This window comes from Macaca thibetana, chromosome 7, assembly GCF_024542745.1.
Source record: "Macaca thibetana thibetana isolate TM-01 chromosome 7, ASM2454274v1, whole genome shotgun sequence".
Taxonomy (NCBI): Eukaryota; Metazoa; Chordata; class Mammalia; order Primates; family Cercopithecidae; genus Macaca; species Macaca thibetana.
The window spans coordinates 7202340-7228340 of NC_065584.1; the positions used below are offsets into that span (position 1 = coordinate 7202340).

Below are 26001 nucleotides of genomic sequence, written 5' to 3' on the forward strand. Positions count from 1 at the left end.
ATGGGTGCAGCAAACCACCATGGCACATGTATACCTATGTAACAAACCTGTGTGTTCTGTACATGTATCCCAGAACTGAAAGCAAAATAAAAAAAGGAAAAGATATGAAGGGGAGGAGGGAGTGAATTTCTTTAGTTGGAAGCATGAGGGCCTTCTGTGAAGATGTTCACAGGGACAGCTCACAGCTGAAAGCTGGCATGTTTTCCAACCGCCCTCATCAGGGTCCTTACTCTCCCCCACAGGATCCTTACTTTAGAATGACGAGGGACGTCGCCCCCAGGATCGGCTATCCTAAACCAGCCCTGCTGCACTCCACCTTCTTCCCTGCCCTGCAGGGCGCCCAGACCAAAATGAGTGCCAGCGACCCCAACTCCTCCATCTTCCTCACTGACACAGCAAAGCAGATCAAAACCAAGGTGAGCAGTGGTCCGGGCAGAGGGCAATCAGTGGGAGTAGAAACATGCCCTGGGGGCACACGCGCACACACACCACTGCACAGTGCTTTGGGCCTCAGCCACCGTAGCAATGCTGAACTCCAGGATTGCCAACTATGCTCCCTGCAGAACTCAAGGCACCCTGTCCTTCCCACATGAATCAGGTGAATTTGTTTTGTGTCCTTTCATTTAGGTAAATTTTTGAATTTTTTTTTTTTCCCTTTTCTGCTTTTCTTACCAGCACTGTTCTGGAAGCAAAGTCATGGCAGTTTCCTTAAAGTTATAATTACTGTGGATGTTATTAAACAATGGAAAAGATTTGTGTATATTTCTGATCATCAGCTGTGTTCCAGGGGCTGGACCCGGTGCCTTATTTATGTTTTCTCATGTTTCATTCTCACTGGGAGGTGGTGGTGCTATTCCCTTTAAAGATGAGTTGATGAGGCTTAGAGAAGCCCAGCCACTTGACCAAGTGTCCATCACCAGGAATCAGCAGCACTGCTCTCCTGACCATGAGCAGCCAAGCAGGGGTTAGGAGCTGGTTTTATCCCAGAGAGTGTTCTCACTGAGAGACACAGAACTGAGAAAAGTCCCTCCACGGGACAGTCCTGCTGGCCCCAGGAGGGATGCACGCAGCAGGCATTCAGCAAACATTTGACAAATCACTAGAGAAACTAAAAGGAGAAGTTAGTTTGAGCTTCCTTATTTTGCATGGCCCCAGTTCTGTTGCCTGGTTCCTCAACTGCCAGTGTATATTTAATTGCCTCACTGTTACACATAGCAGTTGACATTTTCTTTGGAATCAAGTGTGTGTTTGCAGGCTTGAAGATTGCAGTGGAAATGCTGGGAACTGTATTTGAGGCGTGTCGCATGCCCTCTGAGTCACTGCCCCTGACCCTCTGGAAAGTCCCAGGCAGGTTCTCGTTGACAATCGAGAAGTCTTTCATATCAAAACTTCCTAAGACATGGCCTCCACCAATTCTCCTCACTCAGTTGGAAGCTGGTATGATTGGAGACTTTTCTTTCCCTTTCACTTCTAGCCAAAACTTCCGGAGCACAGGGTACAGAATGGGCAGGGAAGTGCCACTGGAAAAGTCTGCTGTTTGATTTTGCTTCTGAGAAGTTGTTTTGAAAAAGTTGTTTATGGCCAGGTGCAGTGACTCTCACCTATAATTCCAGCACTTTGGGAGGCCGAGGCAAGGGGGATTACCTGAGGTCAGGAGTTTGAGACCAGCCTGGCCAACATGGTGAAACCGCTGTCTCTACTAAAAATACAAAAATTTGGCAGGCACCTGTAATCCCAGCTACTCGGGAGGCTGAGGCAGGAGAATTGCTTGACCTTGGGAGACGCAGGTTGCAGTGAGCCGAGATCACACCACTGTACTCCAGCCTGGGCAACAGAGCAAGACTCCGGCTCAAAAAACAAAAAGGAGAAAAACTTGTTTATGGATCTGGGACATTTATCATTCACTTAGGGACCAGCAGAGCCCTCGAGGTGAGCAGTTAGCATGAGGTCAGGAAACACAGAGGCCTACAGACGGTCACTGGGCCTGCAGGCTTCTTATGGGGCAGAACAGGGTCCGGCCAGGCCCTCACTCTAAATCCCCATGCCTGACTTCGGCTCCAAAATCAGAATCTCCACACCAGAGAAGAGGGCACATCTGCTCCGGCCTCCTCCTAAAAATAACAGGTTCAGGCAGGTTAGTGGCACCTGCCTGTAGTCCCAGCTACTCAGGAGGAGGGCTTGAGCCCAGGGATTCAAGGCTGCAGTGAGCTACTGTTGTGCTAGTGAATAGCCACTGCACCCCAACTGGGGTGGCACAGCGAGGCCCCATCTCTAAAACTAAAAAAAATAAAATAGTAGCACAGTGCTGATGATTCAAGTGGCTTTGCTGAGTGAGTACCTGCCACCTGCACAGAGTCAGCCTTTGTGATCTAACTGCATCCCAACTACCACCCTAGCTGGCCCTGTCCACTCAATATCATTTCCTGTTGCACAGAGTCGCACTGGTCACCCGCTTCCATCATCTTAGTTGCTGGCAGCAGTGCTGCATACCCACCCCCAAGTCGTCCCTCCATCTGTTTTCCTGTAAGTCAGGCCTGGTAGGCTGCTTCCTGCATCACTAAGGACTGGTCACATCAAGGAGGCAGAACTGAGCCACTCAGTTCTCGAGCTCCACCTGGAAGCCTGGTGTCCCAGGAACCAGCCTGGTCCTGCCAATCCCTGTCACATATGGCAGGTTCCTGACACTCTGGGCCTGATTTCCTTCACCTGTAAGATGGCAAAAGCACTACAGAGGTCATTGGGTTGTTGGGGATAAAATACATGTCACAACCCTAACAGCCAACATGGATGGCACATCTGCTGTGTGCCTACCATGGAACAAGGGGCTTCGCCTGGGAAGGGGGAGTGTGCAGGTGGTGGTGACGCCAGCGCATCCTGAAAAACGTGCAGCAGACACCAGTTTCCTTATTCTCCTCTCAGATAAAGGGCTGGGAACTGGCCTTTCAATACCCTCTTCAAACTGCCTCAGGAGCCCAGGACCCATGTTCCCAGACTTTCTTCCTGACACTGGAGCTTCTTCTCCAAGGCCCAGCAGGGAGGGCTGTGGCCACCACGCAGCAGTGACTCCGTCAGGCACTTTCTTCCTCCTGTTTATTAGTATTTTCCATAGTTTTTGGTTCTATAACTTTTTTTTCTTTTTTCTTTTTTCTTTTTCTTTTTTTTTTTTTTTTTTTTTTTAGGAAAGGGAAGGGAAACGTCCCATTCGTTAGCTTTTTTCTTTCAGCCCTGCAGGCCTGCCCACCAGCCAGCCGCACAGCGCCAGCCCCTTGCATGGGCCTTGCCTGAGCCTCTCGCGTGACTACTGCTTTCCCCGCCCAGCCTCTCAGCAGTGCCCTGCCACGATGGAGACTGGCACCTTTGCCCCAACACTCGTCTGCTCCCTTTGCACGATCCCAACTTATCTAGTTAGGAATCTGCTCTGGAATGTGTGTGTGTGTGTTGTGTGTGTGTGTGTGTGTGTGTGTGTATGAGATGGAGTTTTGCTCTTGTTGCCCAGGCTGGAGTGCAATGGAACGATCGCGGCTAACCACAACCTCCGCCTCCCATGTTCAAGTGATTCTCCTACCTCAGCCTCCCAAATAGCTGGGATTACAGGCATGCGCCACCACGCCCAGCTAATTTTGTATTTTTAGTACAGACGGGGTTTCTTCACATTGGTTAGGCTGGTCTCAAACTCCCTACCTCAGGTGATCCGCTTGCCTCGGCCTCCCAAAGTGCTGGAATTACAGGTATGAGCCACTGCACCCGGCTGCTCTGGAATTCTTTTGAGGAGACTTACTAAACATAACAACTTAGAATTTCTTGACTCTGCCTACCATTTTTCCCATAAAAAAATGTTAAGGCTGGGCACAGTGGCTCACTCATGTAATCTCAGCACTTTGGGAGGCCACGCAGGTGAATCACCTGGGGTCAGGAGTTTGAGACCAGCCTGGCCAACATGGTGAAACCTTGTCTCTACTAAAAATACAAAATTAGCCGGGCATGGTGGCAAAAAAAAGTTAAGGGCCGAGCACAGTGACTCGTGGCACAGTAATCCCAGCACTTCAGGATGCCAAGGCAGGCAGATCACTTGAGCCCAGGAGTTCAAGACCAGACTGGGCTACACGACAAAACCCGGCCTCTACAAAAAATACCAAAAAATTAGCCAGGCTGGTGGCACACACCTGTACTCCTAGCTACTCAAGAGGCTGAGGCAGGAAAGTAATCTGAGACCAGGAGGTCAGGGCTGCAGTGAGCCGTGATCACACCACTGCACTCCAGCCTGGGCAACAGTCTAGAGATCCTATCTAAAACAAAAAAATTAGGGTGACATTTGTGCATTGGAGGTTTCTCAAATGCTCACTGAAAGAATGTTGAAGGAGTTTTGCCTATTTTTTCTGGCTTTTAGTAGCCCTAATTACTCTGTGATTATCTTCAATTCCTAAAAGGCATTGCGTTTCTGAGTTTTTCAGCTCTGACAGCATTGCCTGTTTGTAAGTGGAGACCTGCCTGCAGGCCCCCCTACCCGCGCAGTTCCCGTGGGTTTGCCTTCCCTTACTGCCTTACCCTGCCCATGCCTTCTTGTTCTGCTTTCTGTGGGAGGCTGGCCGCTGCTTTCCTGTCCCTGTTAACACTGCAGTACCCATCCCTAAGAGAGGCTGCCCTTCCTGCCATCTCCCTTACTCTGAGGATGACTTACTCATCTTTTTATTTATTTATTTTTTTAGTTTTTATTATTTTAGAAACAAGGTCTTGCTCTGTCGCCCAGGCTGGAGTGCAGTGGTGCAATCACGGTCCACTATAACCTCAAACTCCTGAGTTTGAGCAATCCTTCCACCTCAGCCTCCCGAGTAGCTAGGGCTACAAGCGCACGTCAGCACACCAGCTAATTCCCTTTATTTTATTTTTTTTTTTTTTCAGAGAGGGGGGCTCACTAAGTTAGCTGACTGGTATTGACCTCCTGGCCTCAATTGATCCTCCCCCCTCAACCTCCCAAAATGCTGAGATTACTGGCACAAGCCACTATGTCCAGCCTTACCCATCCTTTCTCTGAAGTTTGTCACCTGAGGCACTTGTCTCCCCCAGGTTTCAGTTCAATCAGTGCCTTTGCTTTCCCAACTCTATTCTCCTGTGTCTCTGAGGATGAGGGAGTTCAAAGCTCATCTGCCCCCACCTCTTCTGCAGTGAGCCCCATGGCAGCCCGCACCCAAGCCTCACAGGAAGAATAGCAGTGGGGCCCCCACCAGCTCTGCACCTTGACCTTTCTCTGGTCCAGAATCTGACAGCACTCACACCTTTGACTTCCGCACTTGGGCTTCTCGCCAGCGTCCAGGCACAGGATGAGCAGGACTGACGAGTGTGTTTGTGTCCTCTTCTGGTGCAGGTCAATAAGCATGCGTTTTCTGGAGGGAGAGACACCATCGAGGAGCACAGGCAGTTTGGGGGCAACTGTGATGTGGACGTGTCTTTCATGTACCTGACCTTCTTCCTCGAGGACGACGACAAGCTCGAGCAGATCAGGAAGGTGAGCAGGGAGCCCCAAGGGCCCACAGCTGCCTCCAGCCAGCCACTCCTGCCCATGGGGCCTGGAAGGCTCCAACAGCCGGGCATGAAGGGTTGGTCGGAAGTGCTCAACTGAAACAAGGTGAAAACTGAGTAGAGTCGCCCTCATAGTTTTTAGACCTGGGCTCAGAAGCCTCATGAACAAATCACGAAAGAGCAGATACAAATTACTATTCATTTGGGAGTCACACAAAACAGTCTTGCTTTATTAGTCATCAGAGAAATCTAAGTTAACGTGATCAAAGCTAAGACAGTTCAGTACAGAATCAGTAGGGGCTTTTGTGTGGCCATTGACTGTGTTCAGTGATTGTGAAGCAGACGCTTCCAGGCACACTCATGTGAGCAGAGTGTTTATCGGCACAGCCTCGTAAGCAGTTTGGTGATGGGTACAAAGAGCCCAAAAATGTTCAGAGCTTCTCCTCAGGTTTTCTCATTCTTAGATTTTTTTCCAAGGAAATAATCCTGAATAAGAGAAAGCTTTCCACACAAAGATGTTAAAAATGATAATAGCAAGAAGTTCAACACAGACTTGATACAACAGAGGAAATGTTAAATAAATTAGAATTGTTACAGGGTGGATTATTATGCAGGCATGAACTCTTTTAAGAGTGTTCATATGCAGAGCAAGGTGGCACACATCTGTAGTCCCTGCTACTTGGGAAGCTGAGACAGGAGGCTCCCTTGAGACCAGGAGTTCAAATCCAGCCTGGGCAACATAGCAAGACCCTCTTTTTTTTTTTTTTTTTTTTTTTTTTTTGAGACAGAGTCTTGCTCTGTCACCCAGGCTAGAGTGCAGTGGCACGATCTCGGCTCACTGCAAACTCTGCCTCCCAGGTTCATGCCATTCTCCTGCCTCAGCCTCCCGAGTAGCTGGGACTACAGGCTCCCGACACCATACCCGGCTAAATTGTATTTTTAGTAGAGACGGGGTTTCACCATGTTAGCCAGAATGGTCTCGATCTCCTGACCTTGTGATCTGCCCGCCTCGGGCTCCCAAAGTGCTGGGATTACAGGCGTGAGCCACCACGTCCAGCCAAGACCCTCATTTCTTTAATAAAAAAAAAAAAAAAAAGTTTTAGTGACACAGGAAAATATGCCTATGATAGTGAAAAAAGGATACCAAATGAAAACTCAGGGAGCAGTTAACTATGTTTAAATGAAATGCACATGAAAAGAAATGTAAAAATATTCACCAAATGTTAGTGGCAGACCCCACCTCTGGGCACTGTTTAGGTGGGCAATTTATAGGTGATTTTTCTTTGCTGCGGCTTTGTGGTTTGGGTACTTTATTAAATTTGCTTAATGAGCCTCCATTACAATCAGAAAAAGAGAAAAAAATCAGCAAAATTTGGCCAGGTGCGGTGGCTCACGCCTGTAATCCTAGCACTTTGGGAGGCCGAGGCGGGTAGATCACGAGGTCAGGAGATTGAGACCAGCCTGGCCAATATGGTGAAACCCCATCTCTACTAAAAATACAAAAATTAGCCAGGCATGGTGGCATGTGCCTGTAATCCCAGCAACTCAGGAGGCTGAGGCAGGAGAATCACTTGAACCTGGGAGGTGGAGGTTGCAGTGAGCCGAGATCACACCACTGCACTCCGACCTGGCAACAGAGCAAGACTCCGTCTCAAAAAAAAAAAAATTAGCAAGATTTTCCAGAAGCCGTAAGGCTGCCAGGAATTGTTGTTTAGTGCCTGGGGGAACGGCGGCCCCTAGCGTCGGTAGGGTTGGGGACTGCCCTCCCCATTAGCCCTTTCACTGTGAGAGACCAAGTCATGGCTACCGTCAGAGCCAGGTTTCTAGCCGTTTTAGGAAAAGTGTAGCTGAAGGTATAGGTTATTGTGGTAACAACACATCTCACTTCTGAGTGCCACCCACGTGCCAGCCTCTTCTTGGGTGGTGTGGGCTTAGCTGGTGCCTAAGGCAGGAAGGAGCCGCTCAGGACATATGGAGCCATCTCTCACATGGCTGTCTCCCTCTGGGCAGGATTACACCAGCGGAGCCATGCTCACCGGTGAGCTCAAGAAGGTACTCATAGAGGTTCTCCAGCCCTTGATCGCAGAGCACCAGGCCCGGCGCAAGGAGGTCACGGACGAGATAGCAAAAGAGTTCATGACTCCCCGGAAGCTGTCCTTCGACTTTCAGTAGCACTCGTTTTACATATGCTTATAAAAGAAGTGATGTATCAATAATCCCAGCCCAGTCAAAGCACTGCCACCCATAGGCTTCTGTCTCATAATTATTATTGGGCCTGGTCTCTGTAAGCCTGTGTATGTTATCAATACTGTTTCTTCCTGTGAGTTCCATCGTTTCTGTCTCTTACGGGCAAAGCATTGTGGGTGATCGGTGCTGGCTAACATTGCATGGTCAGATAGAGAAGTCCAGCTGTGAGTCTCTCCCCAGAGCAGCCCCAAGGAGTGGAGCCTTTGGCTGGAAGTCCATGGGCCACCCTGTTCTGGTCCGTGGAGGACTCCGAGGGTTCCAAGTATACTCTTAAGACCCACTCTGTTTAAAAATATATATTCTATGTATGCATATATGGAATTGAAATGTCATTATTGTAACCTAGAAAGTGCTTTGAAACATCGATGTGGGGAGGTTTATTGAGCACAAGTTGTATTTCAGCCCACACCCCCTCCCAAAAGAAATTGGTAAGTAAAAGCTTTGCTATACATTTGACTAAGAAATCACCCAGCTTTAAAGCTGCTTTTAACAATGAAGATTGAACAGAGTTGGGCAATTTTGATTAATTGAGACTTGGGGGTGAAACTGTCCAGTTTACTGAACTCCAGACCATGCATGTATTCCACTCCAGAAATCAGCTCGCTTCCCTTGGCATACCAGTATTCTCCCGCCAAATGACCCTAGACCCTCTGTCCTGCAGAATCAGGGTCGCTTTTCCCCTGACTGTGTCCAATGCCAAGGAGTCCTGGCCTTTGCAGATGCTTCGTTTTGACCCTTGGCTGCAGTGGAAGTCAGCACAGAGCAGTGCCCTGGCTGTGTCCCTGGACGGATGGACTTAGCTAGGGAGAAAGTTGAGGCAGCAGCCCTCGAGGCCCTCACGGGTGTCTAGGCAGGCCTCATTTCATCATGCACCATGAGCAGGTCTGGAAGAGCAAAGCCAAATCTCAGGGAAGCCCTTGGTTGATGTGTCTGGGTCTCCTCTGGAGCACTCTGCCCTCCTGTCACCCAGTAGAGTAAATAAACTTCCTTGGCTCCCGCTCTTGGCTCTGGCTCTTGTCATTGTGCTCTGTCTGGGAGGTCTGAGGAGGGAGCAGAGACCCCTCCCCTCACCCTTCTGTGTATGACCTTGAGTCTGCTGGAGTCAAAATTTGGGGATGAAAGTGCACAGTCCCGGGAACCCCATGGTGTTGTGTCACAGCTCCCAGGAATGGGCTCGTGCTGGGAGAGCCCTTATCAGCATCCCGGTGCGGGCTCCGTCTCACACCACATTTCTCATTTCCAGCAGCTGATGGAGAACACAAGCAGAGGTTGTCCTCGCTTTTCAGAGGAGGGGCTGGCCGTGGGGTACTTGGTGGTGCTGTGTAGTGACAGGGAGCACAGGCTGGGAGCCAGGCCGGGCCCCGTTCACATGAGGCCCAGGGCAGGCGCCGAGCTGCAAGGCAGCCCTGGGCTCATTCTACCGGCTCATCCTCATTTTGCAAGTGGGGAAGCTGAGGCTTAGGAGAGGAGAACATGACTTGTCCAAGGCCATAGGGTGACTCTGACACAGCAAGTCTGTCCTGACTCTTGGGAGGCTGGAGGCCTGGGCTCGAGTCCCACTCAGGTACCCATGTGCACCATGACCTCACCTACGCCTCCTCCCTGTCTCAACTCCTGCTGAGCTGGGCCCCACCCCTGCCCTCCCCTGCTCACCTGGCTGGCTATGGCCAATGGGGGTGAGCCACCCACAGAGGCCATATAGCTCACTAGCCTGTTGCCCTGGGCAACTAATGTGACTCCTTGTAGCTCTACTGCACCTGTGATGCAAGTGCAGTGAGGGGTGACAAGTGACGTCAGTGACAGCCACTGCTGTCGTTGTCCACCCAGCCAGAGCATCTATTGGCAGGGCCCTGGTGAGACCCTGGCCCCAGGGAGGAGTGAGCCAACACCGACCAGCTTCTCCCCTCACCGGCTGTGTGACTCTGGCCAGGTCACTTAACCTCCCCGGACCTCCATCTCCTCCCCTGTAAAAAGCAGTGATGCCTCTTGTTTAGGGTCTTAGGAGGGGTGCCCTGGGTGCAATACTCAGGTGACTTGCCCAAGGCCACTGCTGGTCAGGACACAGGGGAGCTGCACGTCTCCCAAACCTCCCCCATTTTGCTAAAAACCAGTGGTTTCTGAGAGAAATGTTCCCTGAAAGGCACGGGCATGTCTGGATTAGGACGGACAGGTTGCAGTGGCCCCATGGGTGTTTGGGGATGAGGCATGAGGCTGGGTGCCAGCACCACCGTGGTGCCGTAGGCTCTGCCAGAAGAGCACTCCTACTCCAGCTGGTGATGTCCACCCGGCAGACAGATGTGGGGCCGGCCCAGCTCAGCCTCTCTGCCCCGTGGCCTCCAGCCTGGAGGAGAGACCAGCTGAGCCTGCCTGAAAGGAGACGGGGCCTGAGAAGCACATAAAACAGCACTGGGTGGGGAAGCAGGGCCAGGAAGGAGGGTGGCTGAGCACACGGGTGGCTGTGGAACAGCTTGCTGCTCCAGGACAGCACTTGGCAAGCAACAGGCCTGCCTCTGGCCCCCAGTGCCCACCTGCAGCATCAGCAGCTGTGCCCTCCCCAGGGTTACGCTGGCTGGGCCTTGAGGCCCAGGACTCTCTGGTCATTACCATAGAGGTTGTAAAGACAGTGAGGACAGAGGCCCTTCCTGCAAACCCCCTCCCCAGTGACAGGCAGAGCCAGCTGCTCAGTGACACAGGCTCAGGGAGAGCCAAAGGCCCCACCTCCCAGAGTGCAGCCACTGCCAGAGCCGGGCCAGGAGTGCTGCCAGGAACCCTCCTGCCAAGGCCGAACAGGTGGGGTCTTCTCAACACAAATGGTCCCAGGGTCAGTGTCTGATGAACGATGGAAACCGGTTAGCACCTGCCCTTTCCCAGCATTTGGCCACAGCATCTCAGCCTCTGCAACTCCTAAGCTGGACGCACTTCCTGGAATCTACTGCAGGCCTTATTCATTCACTCACTCACTCACTCATCCCACACCCGCTACCGTACAGCAGCCCTGGAGCTGGATGGAGTCCTTGCGCAGCTCACAGGCTCTTGTGGCTGAGGAGAGGCAGACGAGTGACCACACACCCAACTAGGTCCCCACGGGAGCAGAGCAGGAGATGCTTGGGAGCAACCCAGTGGTCAGGCAAGGAGAGCTTCCCAGAGGAGGTGGCACCTGGGGTGTGGAGCCAGCCAGGCAGAGCAGGGGGAGGGTGTTCCTGGCACAGGGCACAGGGCATCAGATCAGGTGTCCACAGCACCACACATATGGGGAGTGGCATAACAGGAGCAGACCCAGGAAGGGGGGTCCACCCCTTATTCTGGGAGCAGAAGAGTTCTGTTCGGCAGAACAGAGGACAGCGTTCAGTGCACAGACACAGTCAAGGTCGGTGTCCCTGAGTGACTATAGTCAATGCAGGTGGCCTCCAGCCCTGCCAGAGGGCTGCTGTGGTGGAGACCCGATGGCTTCACACTGGACCTGCCAGCCCTAGCCCCTGATAGCCCCCATCAGTGGAAGCCACATGATTGATACCAGGAGGAGGGTGCTGGAGCCTCAGAAGCACGGGCTCCAGTCCACCCACCCCTCCTGATGCGTGACTGCAGGCAAGGCCCCCTCCCTCTTGGAGCTGTCTGCTCGCCTGGCATCCGGTGGCTGTGGTGAGCTGTGCAAGGTGCCCGGCACTCTCCCACACAGGGCGGGTGGGAGGGCCTGGCTGGAACCAGCTTTCGCTCAGAAAGTGGGTGGGTTTGGGATGAGGTGGTGAGGAGAGCAAGTACCCTGCTGAACAGCCCCCTGCAGCAGGACTCAGCACCATAGGCCAGGCCCCACAACCCAGAAGGCTGAGCGGGTGGAGCCCGCCAGAGCGCCAGGCGGTGTTTCAGTGTGCCCATCTGCACAGTGGGAGCGCTGGCAGCTTGGGTCTGGAGGGGGCTCGTCCAGCAGGAAGCGAGCAGGACAGGGCCAGGGCCCTGCACCTCCCAGGATAGGTGGGCAGGCCTCACGGGGTGCGAAGCTGCTGGGGGCAGGGAACGGTCAGCCCACGGCCATGGAGCCACAGCCCTGAACATCCTCAGAAACATTTTATTCACAACAGTTCCCAACAGAGTCTTTGGGGTCTTTGCAGCATTTTTGGGGTCTTTGCAGAGTCTTTGGGGTCTTTCCAGCGTCCACAGGCAGAGTGAGGGCTCCTGAGGAACCTCACCCCAAATTCCCTAACCGGGTGAGGACGGCCACCCCGGGCCCCTGCCAGGTGGGCATGGCAGTCCCGGCAGCACCCCTGGGAGCAGCCTGCTGTGGGGAACAAGCCAGGCCGGGAGCCGTCAGTCATGGTGGGCCAGCCCAGCTCATGCTCCCTGCCCCAAGGCCCCCAGCCTATGGGAAGCCCCTGCCTGTAAGGGACAGCTCATGAAGACAAAAACAGTGGTGGGGACGAGGGTCTGGGAATGGGACAGAGGTTGGCTGAGCACACACCTGACTCCCTGGAATTTTGCTCCAAAGACATGGGAGGCGGGGGCCACGGGGAAGCTGGGATGAACAACTGACTCCATGCGACACACGCCCTCATCAAAGAGGCCCGCTCCTCCCTGGCTCCTGCCACCCCAGGACAACCCTGGCTGATGGCCGGCGGGCCCCTCGACCTGAGGTCAGTAGCTGGGCAGGGCAAGCTCAGGCCTCGGCCGACTCACTGCAGGGAGGCTCCTCGTTTTCCTGGGCAACGGCCCTGTGGGGTCCCAACCCCAGCCACACTACCCCTTGCCTCCTCCAGCCACCACAACCTCCCACAGCTGCCGGCGGGTGGGCCGCTGGGCGTGGGGACCAGCTATGTGAGCAGACCCTGGGTGAGCCTCAGCACCGCCTCATAGGCGACAAAGACCACCATGTTGACAGGGAAGGCGCGGCAGCAGTTGAGCACCAGCCCCTTGAAAAGGACCCGGGGTCCCTCCTCCCGCACGCTGGTCACCATACAGTGCAGGAGGCCCCGGTAGCGCCTCTGGCCCTGTCCATCTGCCTGCAGTCTCGACTTGATCACGTCCATGGGGGTGGCCACAGCCCAGGCCAGGACTCCTGCACAGCCCCCGGCCACCAGCACGCCCAGAACATCTGCAGAGAGACCACAGTGCCTTGACTGGGAGCCTGATCGGGGCGCCCAGGGCAATGTGCCCTGGACTCACTCTTCCGGCCCATCCTCATTTGCAAGTGGCTTGGGAGAGGGGAAGGGAACTTGTCCACAGCCACACACTGACGCTGACACAGCAACTCTGTCCTGACTCTTGGTGTTGGGGGAACTGAGGAGCCCACCCTGGGAGGCAGGAAGCCGAGTTCAAGCCCCCACTCGGGTACTGGCGGGCAGCAAGACCTCACCTTGTCCTCATCCCACCGGGCTCCCCGCCCTGCCAGGTTCCAGCCCCTGCTCACCTGGCTGGCTGTGGCCAGCGGGGCTGAGCCGCTCACAGAGGATGGCGTAGGAAAGGAAGTAGGTGGCAAAGGAGTGGCCGTCCCGTAACAGCAGGGCCGAGCTGCCCTTGTAGAGGCCGCGCAGCCCCTCCTCGCGGGCTACTGTGGCCAGGCAGTGAAGCGGCCCGCGGTACTTGGGCTCTGGGCAGGCTGGGGGCGCAGGACACACGGGGGGCACAGCCGAGGGCCCCGAGGCCGAGAGCCGCCGCTGCTGCTTCTGTGCCTGTGTTTGCGTCTGCAGGCGGACTTTGGCCACCTCAGTGGGCGACGTCAGGAAGACCTGGAGCAAAGAAGGAGGCAGGGGTCAGCCACCTGTGGCTCTGCCCACAGCCTGGACCTGGCCTCCCACCAGCCTCATGTTGTCCACGGTGACCTCAGGAGGTTGGGCCCCAAGACCCTGCAGGCTGGCCCAGAGCTGGGGGGCCACAGGGTCCAAAGCCGGCTCTGCCCACCAAAGCTCATGCTTCCTCGGCAGCCACATCTCTCCCAGGCGCCAGCCTGCCGGACTTCTCCTGGGAGGTGGTAAGAAAATGTCGGTGACCCAGGTTCAAGAACGTATTTAATAACGTATCAGCAATAAAATAATATCACGGCCGGGCACAGCGGCTTAAGCCTGTAATCCCAGTACTTTGGGAGGTCAAGGCAGACGGATCACGAGATCAGGAGTTTGAAACCAGCCTGGCCAATATGGGTGAAACCCCATCTCTACTAAAAATACAAAAATTAGCCGAGCGTGGTGGCACGCGCCTGTAGTCCCAGCTATTCAGGAGGCTGAGGCAGGAGAATTGCTTGAACCTGGGAGGCAGAGGTTGCAGTGAGCCGAGATGGTGCCATTAAACTCTGGCCTGGGCAACCGAGCAAGACTCTGTCTCAAAAAAAAAAAAAAAAAAAAATCACTAGACATACTGGCTGCCACTTCGTGGGTACTCATTCATGTCGGACTCCACATATGTGTGCTGGGGGCTTTACCCTCATGATCTCACTAAATTCTCATCATGCCTCTTACAGATGGAGAGACAGAAGCTCCAAGAGTCTCCCTTGCTTGCCCAAGGTTGCTCAGCTCCTGAGAGTCAGAGCTGAGAGCTGGGCCTGGTGGTCTGGACCCCTGGGCCAGGCCTTCGGCCACTGGGCTGCTCCAGCTGGCTCCGTGCTGTCACCGTGTGCAGAAGTCTGTCTCCACTGCGGGAGCGAGGGCTCCCTGAGGGCAGACGGGCACTGCAGGTGCTCCACACACAGTTGAGGATGGAGAAATGCCCGCGTCCAGCAACAGCTGACTGTGTTCAGGCATCTCTGTGCCCGGAGCCATGAGTGCCCGGGGCCTGCCTATTCAGCTCCCCATGGTGGCTTCTAGGTGACCTTCTGACCGTGACGGGGAGGGTCCCTTTGGTCACAGCCCCCTTCCCCAGGGGGCCGTGCTGGGCAGGACAGCAGTGAGCCCCTCATCTGTGCACTGCTCAGGGGTTCTGGGCCCAGCCTGGGCGGGATGCCAGTTCCTCTCCCACAGCCCCTGGCTCCATGCATGGCCTCCAGTGTCTGCCCTCATCAAGCCTCAGTTTCCCCACCTGCCAGGGTGGATAACCCCGCAGATTCCGCAGTCTCTCTTGGGTCTTCCCCACCCTGGCTGCCCCTACTCACGCGGACGAGGCCGGAGGCGTATCCCGAAAGCGCGACGTCGGCCTTGGAGGGCTTGGCGTCAGGGCTGCCGTACCGGAGCTGGCAGATGTGCGCCAGGCTGTGGCGGTAGGTGCCGAAAGACACGGAGGACACCAGGGACACCGTGCACACAGGAAGCGAGAGGCCGCGATAGAAGCCCCACACCTAGCAGACAGGGTCTAGGTGAGGCCAGGGCCCCGCCAGAAGGAGGAGCCCACCGAGGGGGCCCACACTCAGCCCCGCCCTGCACTCTGCTGTTGGACCTCGGGAAGGTCATTCACAGTCTCAGGGCCTCAGTTTCCTCTGCTGTAGGATGGAGCTCACGAGGGGAGACCTGAAGACTCAGAGGACCAGGCCAAACCCAGCGCAGCTGCTTGATGATGATGAACTTTTTTTTTTTTTTTGAGACAGAGTCTCATTCTGTTGCCCAGGCTGGAGTGCTGTGGCAAGATCTCAGCTCACCGCAACCTCCACCTCCCAGGTTCAAGCGATTCTCCTGCCTCAGCCTCCTGAGCAGCTGCCTGCTCACCACCTCCAGCTAATTTTTGTATTTTCAGTAAAGACAGGGTTTCACCATGTTGGCAAGGCTGGTCTCGAACTCCTGACCACAGGTGATCCGTCTGCCTCGGCCTCCCAAAGTGCTGGGATTACAGGCGTGAGCCACCGCACCTGGCCTGATAATGAACTATTAACAGCATGTTATGCCTTTACTGCTTTCACAAGCTAGCTCCTGGCCTGCACCAAGCCCCAAGTTCACTTTAGAGAATGTCACCAAGTCCTGCCTCTGGACAGGTCTCTAAGCTAGACCCTGAAGACTCCACCCAACACTGCCTTCAAGGGGTACCTGGCCTGGAGGAGCCAAAAATGCAGTGCATGGGTCCCTCCTCTGACCTTCAAAGGCCTGAACGCTACCTCTAGACCCTCTGCTGGAGGTGGGAACCTCCTTCTGAGGCCCCTCTAGCTGCCAGATGAACTGGCTCCAGTCCTCAGAGGAACTCACGAGATTGGCAGAACTATTCCCATGTGGAAGGTGAGAGAGCTGAGACCCAGTGGGGAGCCCAGCATCACCTGCTGGGCAGTGGAGGCAGGCCCAGCATCCCCTCCCTGTCTCCCTGCCCACACCCTGGCCCCAGACCTACACGCTCTCGGTGATACGTATCCCGGATGCAGTGCCAGATGCCTGTGTACTTTGGCTCCGTCTGGATCCTGACCTGCGGGAGAAGTGAGCTTCAGGAAGGAGTAGCTTCAGGCCTAGGGCAAGGCCAGCAGGCCTTGGGGAAGGGGCAGAGTCACCCTCTTGATTGTCCCAGCCATGCTGGACGGTGGGCACAGCAGGGACAGGCAGCCTCGTGTTAGATGAGAAACCTGGGGTACAGAGGCGAGAGGGTGGGACTGACAGTCCCAGGGGCTATGGGGAGCCACTGAAGGCATTTGAGCAGGAAAGGGGTGGGTCTGTTTAGCATTCTGGAAAGTCTTCTGGCCATGGATGGGTGCAGGGGCCTTGGGATGGTTGGGGGGCTGGCTGCTGCCACACCTTCACCGTGTCCAGGGGGTAGCCCACAGCAACACCGCAGACGCCTGGAAGGAAAGCAGAGGCCCACGGTGAGGAGAGTGGGGCCAGCGAGCAGTTCCACCCCATTGCAGGGAAGAAGAAGCAGGTGCACACCAACTGGGCTCCCCCAAGGGCAGACCCATATTTGGCCCTTCTGGTCTGCACCAGGTCTCATCCCCTGAGGGCACCCTCGTTTTATAGATGAGGAAACTGAACCTCCGAGTGACTTCTGCCCTTTGCAAGCGAGTTCCCCTTCCCTGAGTCCTGGCCTGGGATTGCCTCATCCTCGCTGCCTTGGGCCAAAGACATGGCCCGGCCTCCCCACGGGCATCACGTTCTGAGAGAATGTCTGATCCAACCCTGGCTGGGCCCTGTCTCTGAGCCAGGCAGACCTTGCCCTCGAGCCGTCAGTCCGTGGAGGGTTTGCCTGTGAGCTAGGCAGTAACTGTGTTTTGGCTGTGTGGGTGGAAGGAGTGGGAGGCACAGCCTGGGCAAAGGCCAGGAAGAGGGAAGCCCAAGCCCACACCGGGGTTTGTGAAGAGCCAGGACTGCCAGGAATCACAAGTGCGTGTGGAAGAGAAAGGGCCGGGAGTCCACACCTTGAAGAGAGGCTTCAGGTGCCAGGCCTCAACATCCAAGCCCCAGCACTGACACAGGGAAGTCAGACAGGAAATAGGCTGGTCCCTGGGGGGACCATTCTCTCCCCTGAGGGTCAGTGGTAAAGGCCAATGGAAGACAATAGGCACATGGGGACTGTACCCTATTTACTGAGGCCCAGGACTCAGTAAATATGCGGGATGAAAGAATGAAGCGAATAAATGAAGTAAGGCAAAAGACCAAGTGGCTTGGAGAGAATGACCCTTCTTAACCCTCCCGTACACCTCATGCACCTCACAGAACTCCTACTCATCCATCAAAGCCCTGCCACAACACCACCTCCTCTCTGGAGCCCTCTCTGACCTCTGTACTCTGGGCTGCCTCTGTGCCTGGCACATGTTGAGCAGAGGCCTTGTCATATGGCCTTGCTGCTGTTGTATGCCACCGCCACCTCCAGAACTGGAGTTCTCCAAGGACATGGCCCAGGGCTGACACCCCATGACCCAGGGCCAGCCACAGAGTGACAGCCCTTTACCTAGTTCTCCCCATGGCTTCAGAGGAAAGATGCCAGACTCAGGAGCCCTTTCCAGCTGTGTGACCTCAGGCAAGTCCAGTAACTTCCCTGAGGAAGGGAGCGGCTGGCCCCAGGCTGGCACCTAGCTGGGGCTCAGAAAGCCTGCTAATGGAGGCCGGGCGCAGTGGCTCACACCTGTAATCCCAACACTTTGGGATGCTGAGGCGGGCAGATCACTTGAGGTCAGAGTTTGAGATCAGCCTGACCAACATGGTAAAACCCGGCCTCCACTAAAAACCCAAAAATTAGCCAGACATGGTGGTGCATGTCTATAGTCCCAGCTACTTGGGAGGCTGAGGCAGGAGAATCACTTGAACCCAGGAGGCAGAGGTTGCAGTGAGCCAAGATCATGCCACTGCATTACAGCCTAGGCGACAGAACAAGACTCCATCTCAAGGAAAAAAAAAGAAAAAGAAAGCCTGTTAATGAGGCAGGTACCCTGCCTTCTCCCAGGCCCAGAGCTTGGCCGCGCTCCCAACCCCCATGCTATTCCCAGAAGTACTGACGCCACCCACTGCTGTTTCACAAGACCAGCAAGGCCAGGAGTGCCCACTCAAAACAGTCCCCACAGCCCACGGGATGGAGCTGAGCCCGTGTCCCAGGGCCTGGTTATCTCACTGAATCAGTCTTTCACCAGGAGCCCTTCCCCGGGAGGGAGAACGGTTTCCCCAGCAGAGTCTGGCCCGAGAAGCAGGTTCCGGAGGCCCAGCCAGGCGCACACAGCCAGCGAGGCAGGTGGAGCCAGCTCGCCAGGTCTCTTACCGTCCTCTGCCCACCCCTTCCAGTACCTGCTGCAGGACCAGGCCCCATCTTCCCTACCCATCTCCCCGCCCTCTCGATGCTCTCCTGGGGTCTTCCTTCCCTTCCAGTGACTCAATCACCCCTCCCCACACCAAGAACTCCCAGCCTCCCTAGCTCTGCCTCCCGAGCGACCTCCATGCCTGGACCACAGCCCCATCCCCAGCCTGCCCTCAGCCTCCTGTCTGAGCCTCCCAGGCCATTGCAGCCCCCCAGGCCCTGCAGCACCCCTCATCCAGCCTTTGTCTCCCAGGAACCTGCTGTCTGCTCCTGCCACCCATGGCCCACACCAGGTCCTGGCAGATTCTGGGAGCTGGAGGTCTCCTCAAACCCCCCTGCTGCCCAGCACCTTCCTGGGCCTCAGCTCCTCCTGCTACCCCCAGGAGCAGCAGTGTCTGCACAGCCACCATCCTGTCTGTTACCTCCGATGGCTCCAGCAACAAAATCCATGAACAAGGTGTGGTGGGGAGGTCCTGGGTCTGCCTTCCTGAGAGGGCTCTGGTGCCACCGGGGTGGCCTCAACAGCTCCCAGCTGACCCCTCTCAGACCTTAAATACCTGTGGCAGGGGAGGGGACCGGAAGCAGAGCCTGCTGAGGCCACGTGGCACACAGCTGGACTCCCTCCCCTGCCCCCAGGACCCTTGTCCCAGTGCCCTCGGGACCCAGGTGTCAGGAAAGCACAGGAGAGAGCACAGGAGGTGGCAGACACCAGGGAGCAGGGTCACTGCCCCACCACATCCAAACACCTCCTGGGGAGGTCCAGAGATGGGGCTGGGACAGCTCCCGCCCTCCAGGTCCAAGCTCAAGCCTTCACTCTGTCCCCTGGGCTTTCCTGACTCCCTTGGATTTGCTCAGGACCCCTTGCCCGGGAAACTTGCAAAGCTCCTTCACTTACTCACTCAACAAACACTTCCTTTGCTGACACTACACCCAGGCAAGACAGCCAGTCCCTGTCCTCAAAGTGCTCCAGTTGTCAGGGAGGGAAGGGGTCGGGGGAATAGGCCTGAACCCAGGAACATCACCCACCATCTGTTCTCGCCCTTCCTGCTGCCCTGGTTCCCTGCTGTCTGCTCCATGGGAATGCGTCTCCCCGGACCCAGAGGCCAAGGTCAGGGCTGCCTCACCAGGCCCCCATGCCTGCATGAACCAAGGACAGAGACTCTGCCGATTCAGCCTCTGAACCAGCTGGCTGGGGCCCTCCTGAAGGGGAGACCTCTCCACTAAGAGGCTACTTCTGTCTGCTGGGCACTGTAAAAACAGGGACCTCCGGCCGGGCGCGGTGGCTCAAGCCTGTAATCCCAGCACTTTGGGAGGCCGAGGCGGGTGGATCACGAGGTCAGGAGATCGAGACTATCCTGGCTAACATGGTGAAACCCCGTCTCTACTAAAAATACAAAAAACTAGCCGGGCGAGGTGGCGGGCGCCTGTAGTCTCAGCTACTTGGGAGGCTGAGGCGGGAGAATGGCGTGAACCCGGGAGGCGGAGCTTGCAGTGAGCCGAGATCACGCCACTGCACTCCAGCCTGGGAGACACAGCGAGACTCCGTCTCAAAAAAAAAAAAAAAAACAGGGACCTCCTCGCCTGTGCACCCCACCTTACAGTTCACCAAGCTTCTCTCACTCTCAGGCTCTAGGATCCTCCTCACCGCCCCAGAAGGGAGGCAGCACAGCATTAGTGCTGCCCTATTTCACAGATGGGGCCACTGAGGCCCAGAAAGCGGGCTTGTTTAAGGCCACGAGGGCGGCAGGGCTGGATATGATCCCCAGATGCTCTCACACAACCCACCCTCTGGGATATTCAGGGCCCACCTGGGGAGGCCCCAGTGGGCTCTCAAGGCGACTCAGTGCATGCCACATGTGACCTGCGCTGCAGCCCTGTGAGATCTCCACAGGGGACACCAAGGCTCAGGGAGGCTGTGCAGGTGCCTCAGTCACACAGCTGCTAAGCAACAGACCAAATGAGTGCCCCACAGACTGGAATGCCAGCAGGATAGGGGAGGGGCAAGTGTTGACGCATAGACCCAGGCAGCCCATCTGGGTGGCCCTCAGGGCAGGTGGCAGGGCCAGGAGGCTGTTTGTCTACCTGTTTTCCTGTCCTCTAATGGCCGGACCTGCAGGCTGGCCTTGAGCAGGCTGAGAGTGGACGGCGGGACAGCCCCCTGACAGCCTAACTGTTTGTAGGCAAGTAGGAGACACAGGGTTAGCAGTGCCAGCTGCTATGGCAGAGGGTAAAGGGCAGTAAGTGGCCCATCCAAGGCCAGTCCTGATGCTAGTCCTGGCCCTCAAGGGGATGAAGCTTAGCGTCTGGTTAGAAGCTGGCTGCCTGACTTTAAAGCCCAACTCTGCCACTCATAGTTGAGACCACGGGCCAGCCCCTTGACCACTCTGTGCCTCCACTTTTGCATCCATGAAATGAAGAGAGTACCTGCCTCATATCTGCAACTGCTCAGGGCAAGGTCCGGACATGTCCCTGTGAGAGTGGCCAGCTACATGCTAAGGCTGCATTAACAGAAGCATAGAGTCTGGAAAGAAGGAGGTGACTGGCCTGTTCTCGGCAGGGCAAATACAGCTGAGACTTGGGTTCGATTGCTGATGCTGCACTCGAGAAGCCAGTACCTTGGGTGCTGAGGGAGTTTGAAGCATGGTGTCTAACTGACAGAACAGGGACCGTTCAGATCCATGTTTCCTGCAGAGCATCTAAGGCAGCAAGTGCCAGTCACCCACAGCACCTGAGCCACAAGTCCAGGAGTTGCCCTGGACACCTCTCTCTCTCCACCCCACATCCAGAGTCCCCAGTCCTATGTGTCAACGTCTTAAATTCACATTCAGATCCCTTCACCACTGTCAGTCTGCACAGCCCCAGCCGTGTCATCACCCCACGGACAGCGGCCTGCCCTGCCCATGCCCTCTACTCATGAAACCAAGGCTGCCTGTCGAGTTTTAGGCACTGAGACACATCAGTAAACACAACAGATAAAAACCCTTGCCCTGGGCCAGGAGCAGTGGCTCACGCCTGTAATCCCAGCACTTCGGGAGGCCGAGGCGGGTGGATCACAAAGCCAGGAGTTCAAGACCAGCCTGGCCAATATGGTGAAACCTCGTATCTACTAAAAATACAAAAAGTTAGCCGGGCATGGTGGTGGACACCTGTAGTCCCAGCTACTTGGGAGGCTGAGGCAGGAGAATTGCTTGAACCTGGGAGGCGGAGGTTGCAGTGAGCCGAGATTGGGCCACTGCACTCCAGCCTGGGAGACACAGCAAGACTCTGTCTCAAAAAAAAAAAGCCCTTGCCCTGGTGGACCTTATGCTCAGGGAGGAGGACAGCCAGTCAACAGATGAATAGCCAAAATACAGAGCACCCCCAATGGCAGCAAGTGCCAGGAGAGAAATAAGGTCTTGGGGAGAGGGAGACTTGCAGGGGGTGTTAGGGAGGCCCCAGAAGGTGACATTTGAGACAAGCCTGTTCTCTCAGTCATCACAGCCAGGTTTTACCTGCTCTTTGTCTCCTGAACGAACATGCCCTAGCTTGACCCTCTTCTCCAAGGCAGAAACAGAAAACAGGCCACCCCACCATTTAGGCTGCTCCGTGCAGGTCTCAACATCTCCCCACTCAGCTGTGGGCTTTGGGCAGGCAGGGTGTTGCTGGGTTTGTCTCCACACCCACGGCACTCAGCAGAGGCGGGCACTGGGGAGGCCAGGTAAATAAGTATGAGAGAAAATGAGTCAGTGAACAGATGGAGGGATGGATGGATGGGTGGAGGGATGGAGAGATGGATGGAGGAGGGCTGGACAGACAGATGGATGGACGGGAGGCAAATGGAGGAGGGAGGGATGGGCAGGTAGACAAATGGATGGATGGGAGGAGGGCTGGACAGACAGAGGGATGACTGGACGATGGACAGAGGGACCAGTGGTTGGATGAAGGGGTAGAGCGATGAAGGCATGGACAGAAAGACAGATGGCTGGAAGGATGGACAGGCTGGCAGGGGCCCCACAAGAAAGGCGTGAGACAGTGTTGCAGAATCTGGGACAGACCATCAGTCAGTCTACACCCTCAGTACCCTCACTGTGCCAGGCCCTAAAGATCAAAGGGACTTCAAGAGGATGTCACCCACCTACCCCCATCACCCCATCCATCCTTTCCACCAAGCACCTTCTCCTCCCCGAAGGTGTTCACCTGGAGGCCCTGCGCTCCCAGGTGTCCTCAGCTGGAGATAGCCAATGGCATTAGGTGACTTTACTTACTTTTTTATTTTTGATTTTTATTTTTTTAGATGGAGTCTCGCTCTGTCGCTCAGGCTGGAGTACAGTGGCGCAATCTTGGCTCACTGCAACCTCCATCTCCTGGGTCAAGTGATTCTCCTTGAACCAAGGAGAAGGAGGTTGCAGTGAGTTGCCTCTTGAGTAGCTGGGATTACAGGTGCATACCACCATGCCCAGCTAATTTTTTTGTATTTTTGGTAGAGATAGGGTTTCACTATGTTGGCTAGGCTGGTCTCAAACTCCTGACTTCAAGTGATCCACCCATGTCAGCCTCCCAAAGTGCTGGAATTACAAGAATGAGTCACCGCACCCGGTGGCATTAGATGATTTTAAACAATCATCATTCTTGTTAGGTGCAATAATGGCACCAAAGTTCTATGAGGAAATGCCTATATTTCTTAGAGATACAAACAGAAGTACATGGTGGCAAAAGGCATGATGGCTGAAATTTAATTTAACATTGTCTGGCAAAAAAAGAAAGGAAGAAAAGGAGAAAAATGATGAGTATGTGACCTTTGTTGTAGTCCGTGATAAAAAGTAGTAGCCGGGTGTGGTGGCGCATGCCTGTAGTCCCAGCTACTCAGGAGTCTGGCGGGGGAGGACGACTTGAGCCCGGGAGTTCTGGGCTGTACTGCGCTGGGCTGATTGTCCAAGAGGCTACAGTCAGCATCCATATAGTGACTTCCCAGGAGTGGGAGACCACCAGGTTGCCTAAGGAGGGGTGAACCTGCCCAGGCTGGAAATGGAGCAAGTCAAAACTCCTGTGCCGATCAGTAGTGGGACTGTGCCTGTGAATAGCCACCGCACTACAGCCTGGGCAACATCGCGAGTGGGACCCCATCTCAAAAAACTAAAAAAGCAGTAAAAGGGGGCCGGGTGCAGTGGCTCACACCTGTAATCCCAACACTTTGGGAGGCCGAGGAGGGCGGATCACGAGGTCAGTAGGGCGGATCACGAGGTCAGGAGATCGAGACCATCCTGGCTAACACGGTGAAACCCCATCTCTACTAAAAAATACAAAAAATTAGCCAGGTGTAGGGGCGGGTGCCTGTAGTCCCAGTTACTCGGGAGGGTGAGGCAGGAGAATGGCGTAAACCCGGGAGGCGGAGCTTGCAGTGAGCCGAGATGGCGCCACTGCACTCCAGCCTGGGCAACAGAGCAAGACTCCATCTCGGTGCCACTGCAGTCCAGCCTGGGCAACAGAGCGAGACTCCGTCTCAAAAGAAAAAAAAAAAAAGTAGTAAAAGGGCCACTGCACTCCAGCCTGGGTGAAGGAGTAAAGGCTCCTGTCTCAAAAATAAAAATAAAAATAAGTAGTAAAAGAACAGTGAACAAGAATGAAGCTGCTTATACCTTGCCCAGCCTCCTTTCAGGCCTCATCGATCCTGCCTGGTGGAGGGGAGGAGCCCTCAGCCTAGGGTCTGGCCTGGGGCTCTGCCTCTCCCAGCTGTGCTACCCTGGGCCAGTGGCATGACCTCTCTGGGTCTTGAATTTTCCAGCAGTCGATGGACCTGGGGTCTTCTGCGGACAGCAGGAGGCAGAGCCTGGGAGAGTCCACTGGAGCCAGCCGGCTGCTCCTCCGACAGGCATGGTGACTGCTAGGAGAGCCAGGCTGCCTGCAGGCCTCCTCCACCGGCGCCTGAGCCCACGCTGTGCGCGGCCCGGGCTGCCCTTGCGGGAAGGCTGCGTTGTCCCCTAGGGGGCGGCAGATGTTGCCCAAGCAACCAAGCCGCACTCCGCCGAGGGCTTTGGGAGGGAGCCTGCCGGTCCTGCTGGCTGGGCCACACATTCTTTTTTTTTTTTTTTTTTTTTTTTTTTTTTTTTTTTTGAGACGGAGTCTCGCGCTGTCACCCAGGCTGGAGTGCAGTGGCCGGATCTCAGCTCACTGCAAGCTCCGCCTCCCGGGTTCACGCCATTCTCCTGCCTCCGCCTCCCGAGTAGCTGGGACTACAGGCGTCCGCCACCTCGGCCGGCTAGTTTTTTGTATTTTTTAGTAGAGACGGGGTTTCACCGTGTTAACCAGGATGGTCTCGATCTCCTGACCTCGTGATCCGCCCATCTCGGCCTCCCAAAGTACTGGGATTACAGGCTTGAGCCACCGCGCCCGGCCTGGGCCACACATTCTAAAATACTCTTTTATTTTTATAACGAAAGGAGTAACTACAGGTTATGATTATTTTAATCCACACAGAAGTGATGGAGCCAGCACGGAAAGTGAAAGTCCCACCACTCAGCCTGAGGATCCACCTGCAGCGATCCCGCCAGCACTAGCCTTTCCTTTCCTTTCTTTTCCTCGTTCTTTTTTTTTTGAGATAGTCTCACTGTGTTGCCCAGGCTGGAGTGCAGTGGCGCTATCTCGGCTCACTGCAAACGCCACCTCCCCGGTTCAAGCGATTCTCCTGCCTCAGCCTCCCAAGTAGCTGGGATCACAGGCACCCGCTGTCATGCACGGCTAATTTTTTTTTCCACCTCCCAGGTTCACGCCATTCTCCTGCCTCAGCCTCCGGAGTAGCTAAGACTATAGGCGCCGCCACCACGCTTGGCTAATTTTTTGTATTTTTAGTAGAGATAGGGTTTTACTGTGTTAGCCAGAATGGTCTCGAACTCCTGACCTCGTGATCCACCTGCCTCGGTCTCCCAAAGTGCTGGGATTACAGGCGTCAGCCACCGCGCCCAGCTTTCTTTTGTTGTTGTTGTTGTTGAGATGGAATTTCTCTCTTGTTGCCCAGGCTGGAGTGCAGTGGTGTGATCTCATTGCAACCTCCGCCTCCCGGGTTCAAGCGATTCTCCTGCCTCAGCCTCCTGAGTAGCTGGGATTACAGGCACCCACCACCACGCCGGAGAAATTTTTGTATTTTTAGTGGAGATAGGGTTTCACCATGTTGGCCAGGCTGATTTCGAACTCCTGACCTCAGGTGATCCACCTGTGTCAGCCTCCCAAAGTGTTGAGATTACAGGCGTGAGCCACCGCACACGGCCCTGAGTTGTTTTTTATTGTAACAGATTTTGGCATTTTGGTGGGATTTGGAGGGGTCAAGGCAGGACAGTGAGATTTCCAAAGAATGGATCCTGACTCAGGGGCCCAGAGTGGACCCTGGGGGGCTGGCATGGCTCCAGAGAAAATTGGCAGCCCTGGCATTTCCAGAAAATAGGGCTCCTTGGCAAGTCTGAGCAAAGTCAGCAGTCCCCAGATTCTCACCTGGCTCCCTTAGTGCCTGGGAAGAAGCCACTGACCCACCTGAGCCTCAGTTTCTTCATCTTTAAAATGGGACAAGGGTCGGGCATGGTGGCTCCTGCCTATAATACTGGCATTTTGGAAGGCTGAGGCAGGAGGATCCCTTGAGCCCAGGAGTTTGAGACCAGC

General features: G+C 55.2%; 2 protein-coding genes across 3 annotated transcripts in view; one reads left to right on the forward strand and one right to left on the reverse strand.

Moving 5' to 3' along the window:
* WARS1 (tryptophanyl-tRNA synthetase 1) overlaps positions 1 to 8760 on the forward strand; it is a 217923-nt gene extending 209163 nt beyond the window's left edge. For both annotated transcript variants that reach the window (XM_050796736.1, XM_050796737.1), the window contains 3 exons: positions 243 to 416; positions 5363 to 5503; positions 7528 to 8760. In XM_050796736.1, coding sequence (XP_050652693.1) covers positions 243 to 416; positions 5363 to 5503; positions 7528 to 7689 — 477 coding nt within the window. In that variant the 3' untranslated portion in view covers positions 7690 to 8760. The remainder of the gene's footprint in view (positions 1 to 242; positions 417 to 5362; positions 5504 to 7527) is intronic.
* Positions 8761 to 11813: 3053 nt separating this feature from the next.
* Positions 11814 to 18919, reverse strand: SLC25A47 (solute carrier family 25 member 47). Its single transcript, XM_050796762.1, has 6 exons — positions 18798 to 18919; positions 16389 to 16432; positions 15994 to 16065; positions 14837 to 15019; positions 13163 to 13481; positions 11814 to 12847 (listed from the first exon to the last, which is right to left on the reverse strand). The coding sequence occupies exons 1-6, from the start codon at positions 18823 to 18825 to the stop codon at positions 12567 to 12569; spliced, it is 927 nt and encodes a 308-aa protein (XP_050652719.1). The 5' UTR covers positions 18826 to 18919; the 3' UTR covers positions 11814 to 12566.
* Positions 18920 to 26001: the final 7082 nt, after the last annotated feature.

Coding starts and splice junctions, on each gene's coding strand:
- SLC25A47 (XM_050796762.1), bottom strand. CDS start 18,825: ATGGATTTTGTTGCTGGAGCCATCGGAG. Junction 16,433..18,797: donor TGTTGCTGGAGCCATCGGAG/GTAACAGACAGG, acceptor CTTTCCTTCCAG/GCGTCTGCGGTGTTGCTGTG. Junction 15,020..15,993: donor ATACGTATCACCGAGAGCGT/GTAGGTCTGGGG, acceptor CCTGTCTGCTAG/GTGTGGGGCTTCTATCGCGG.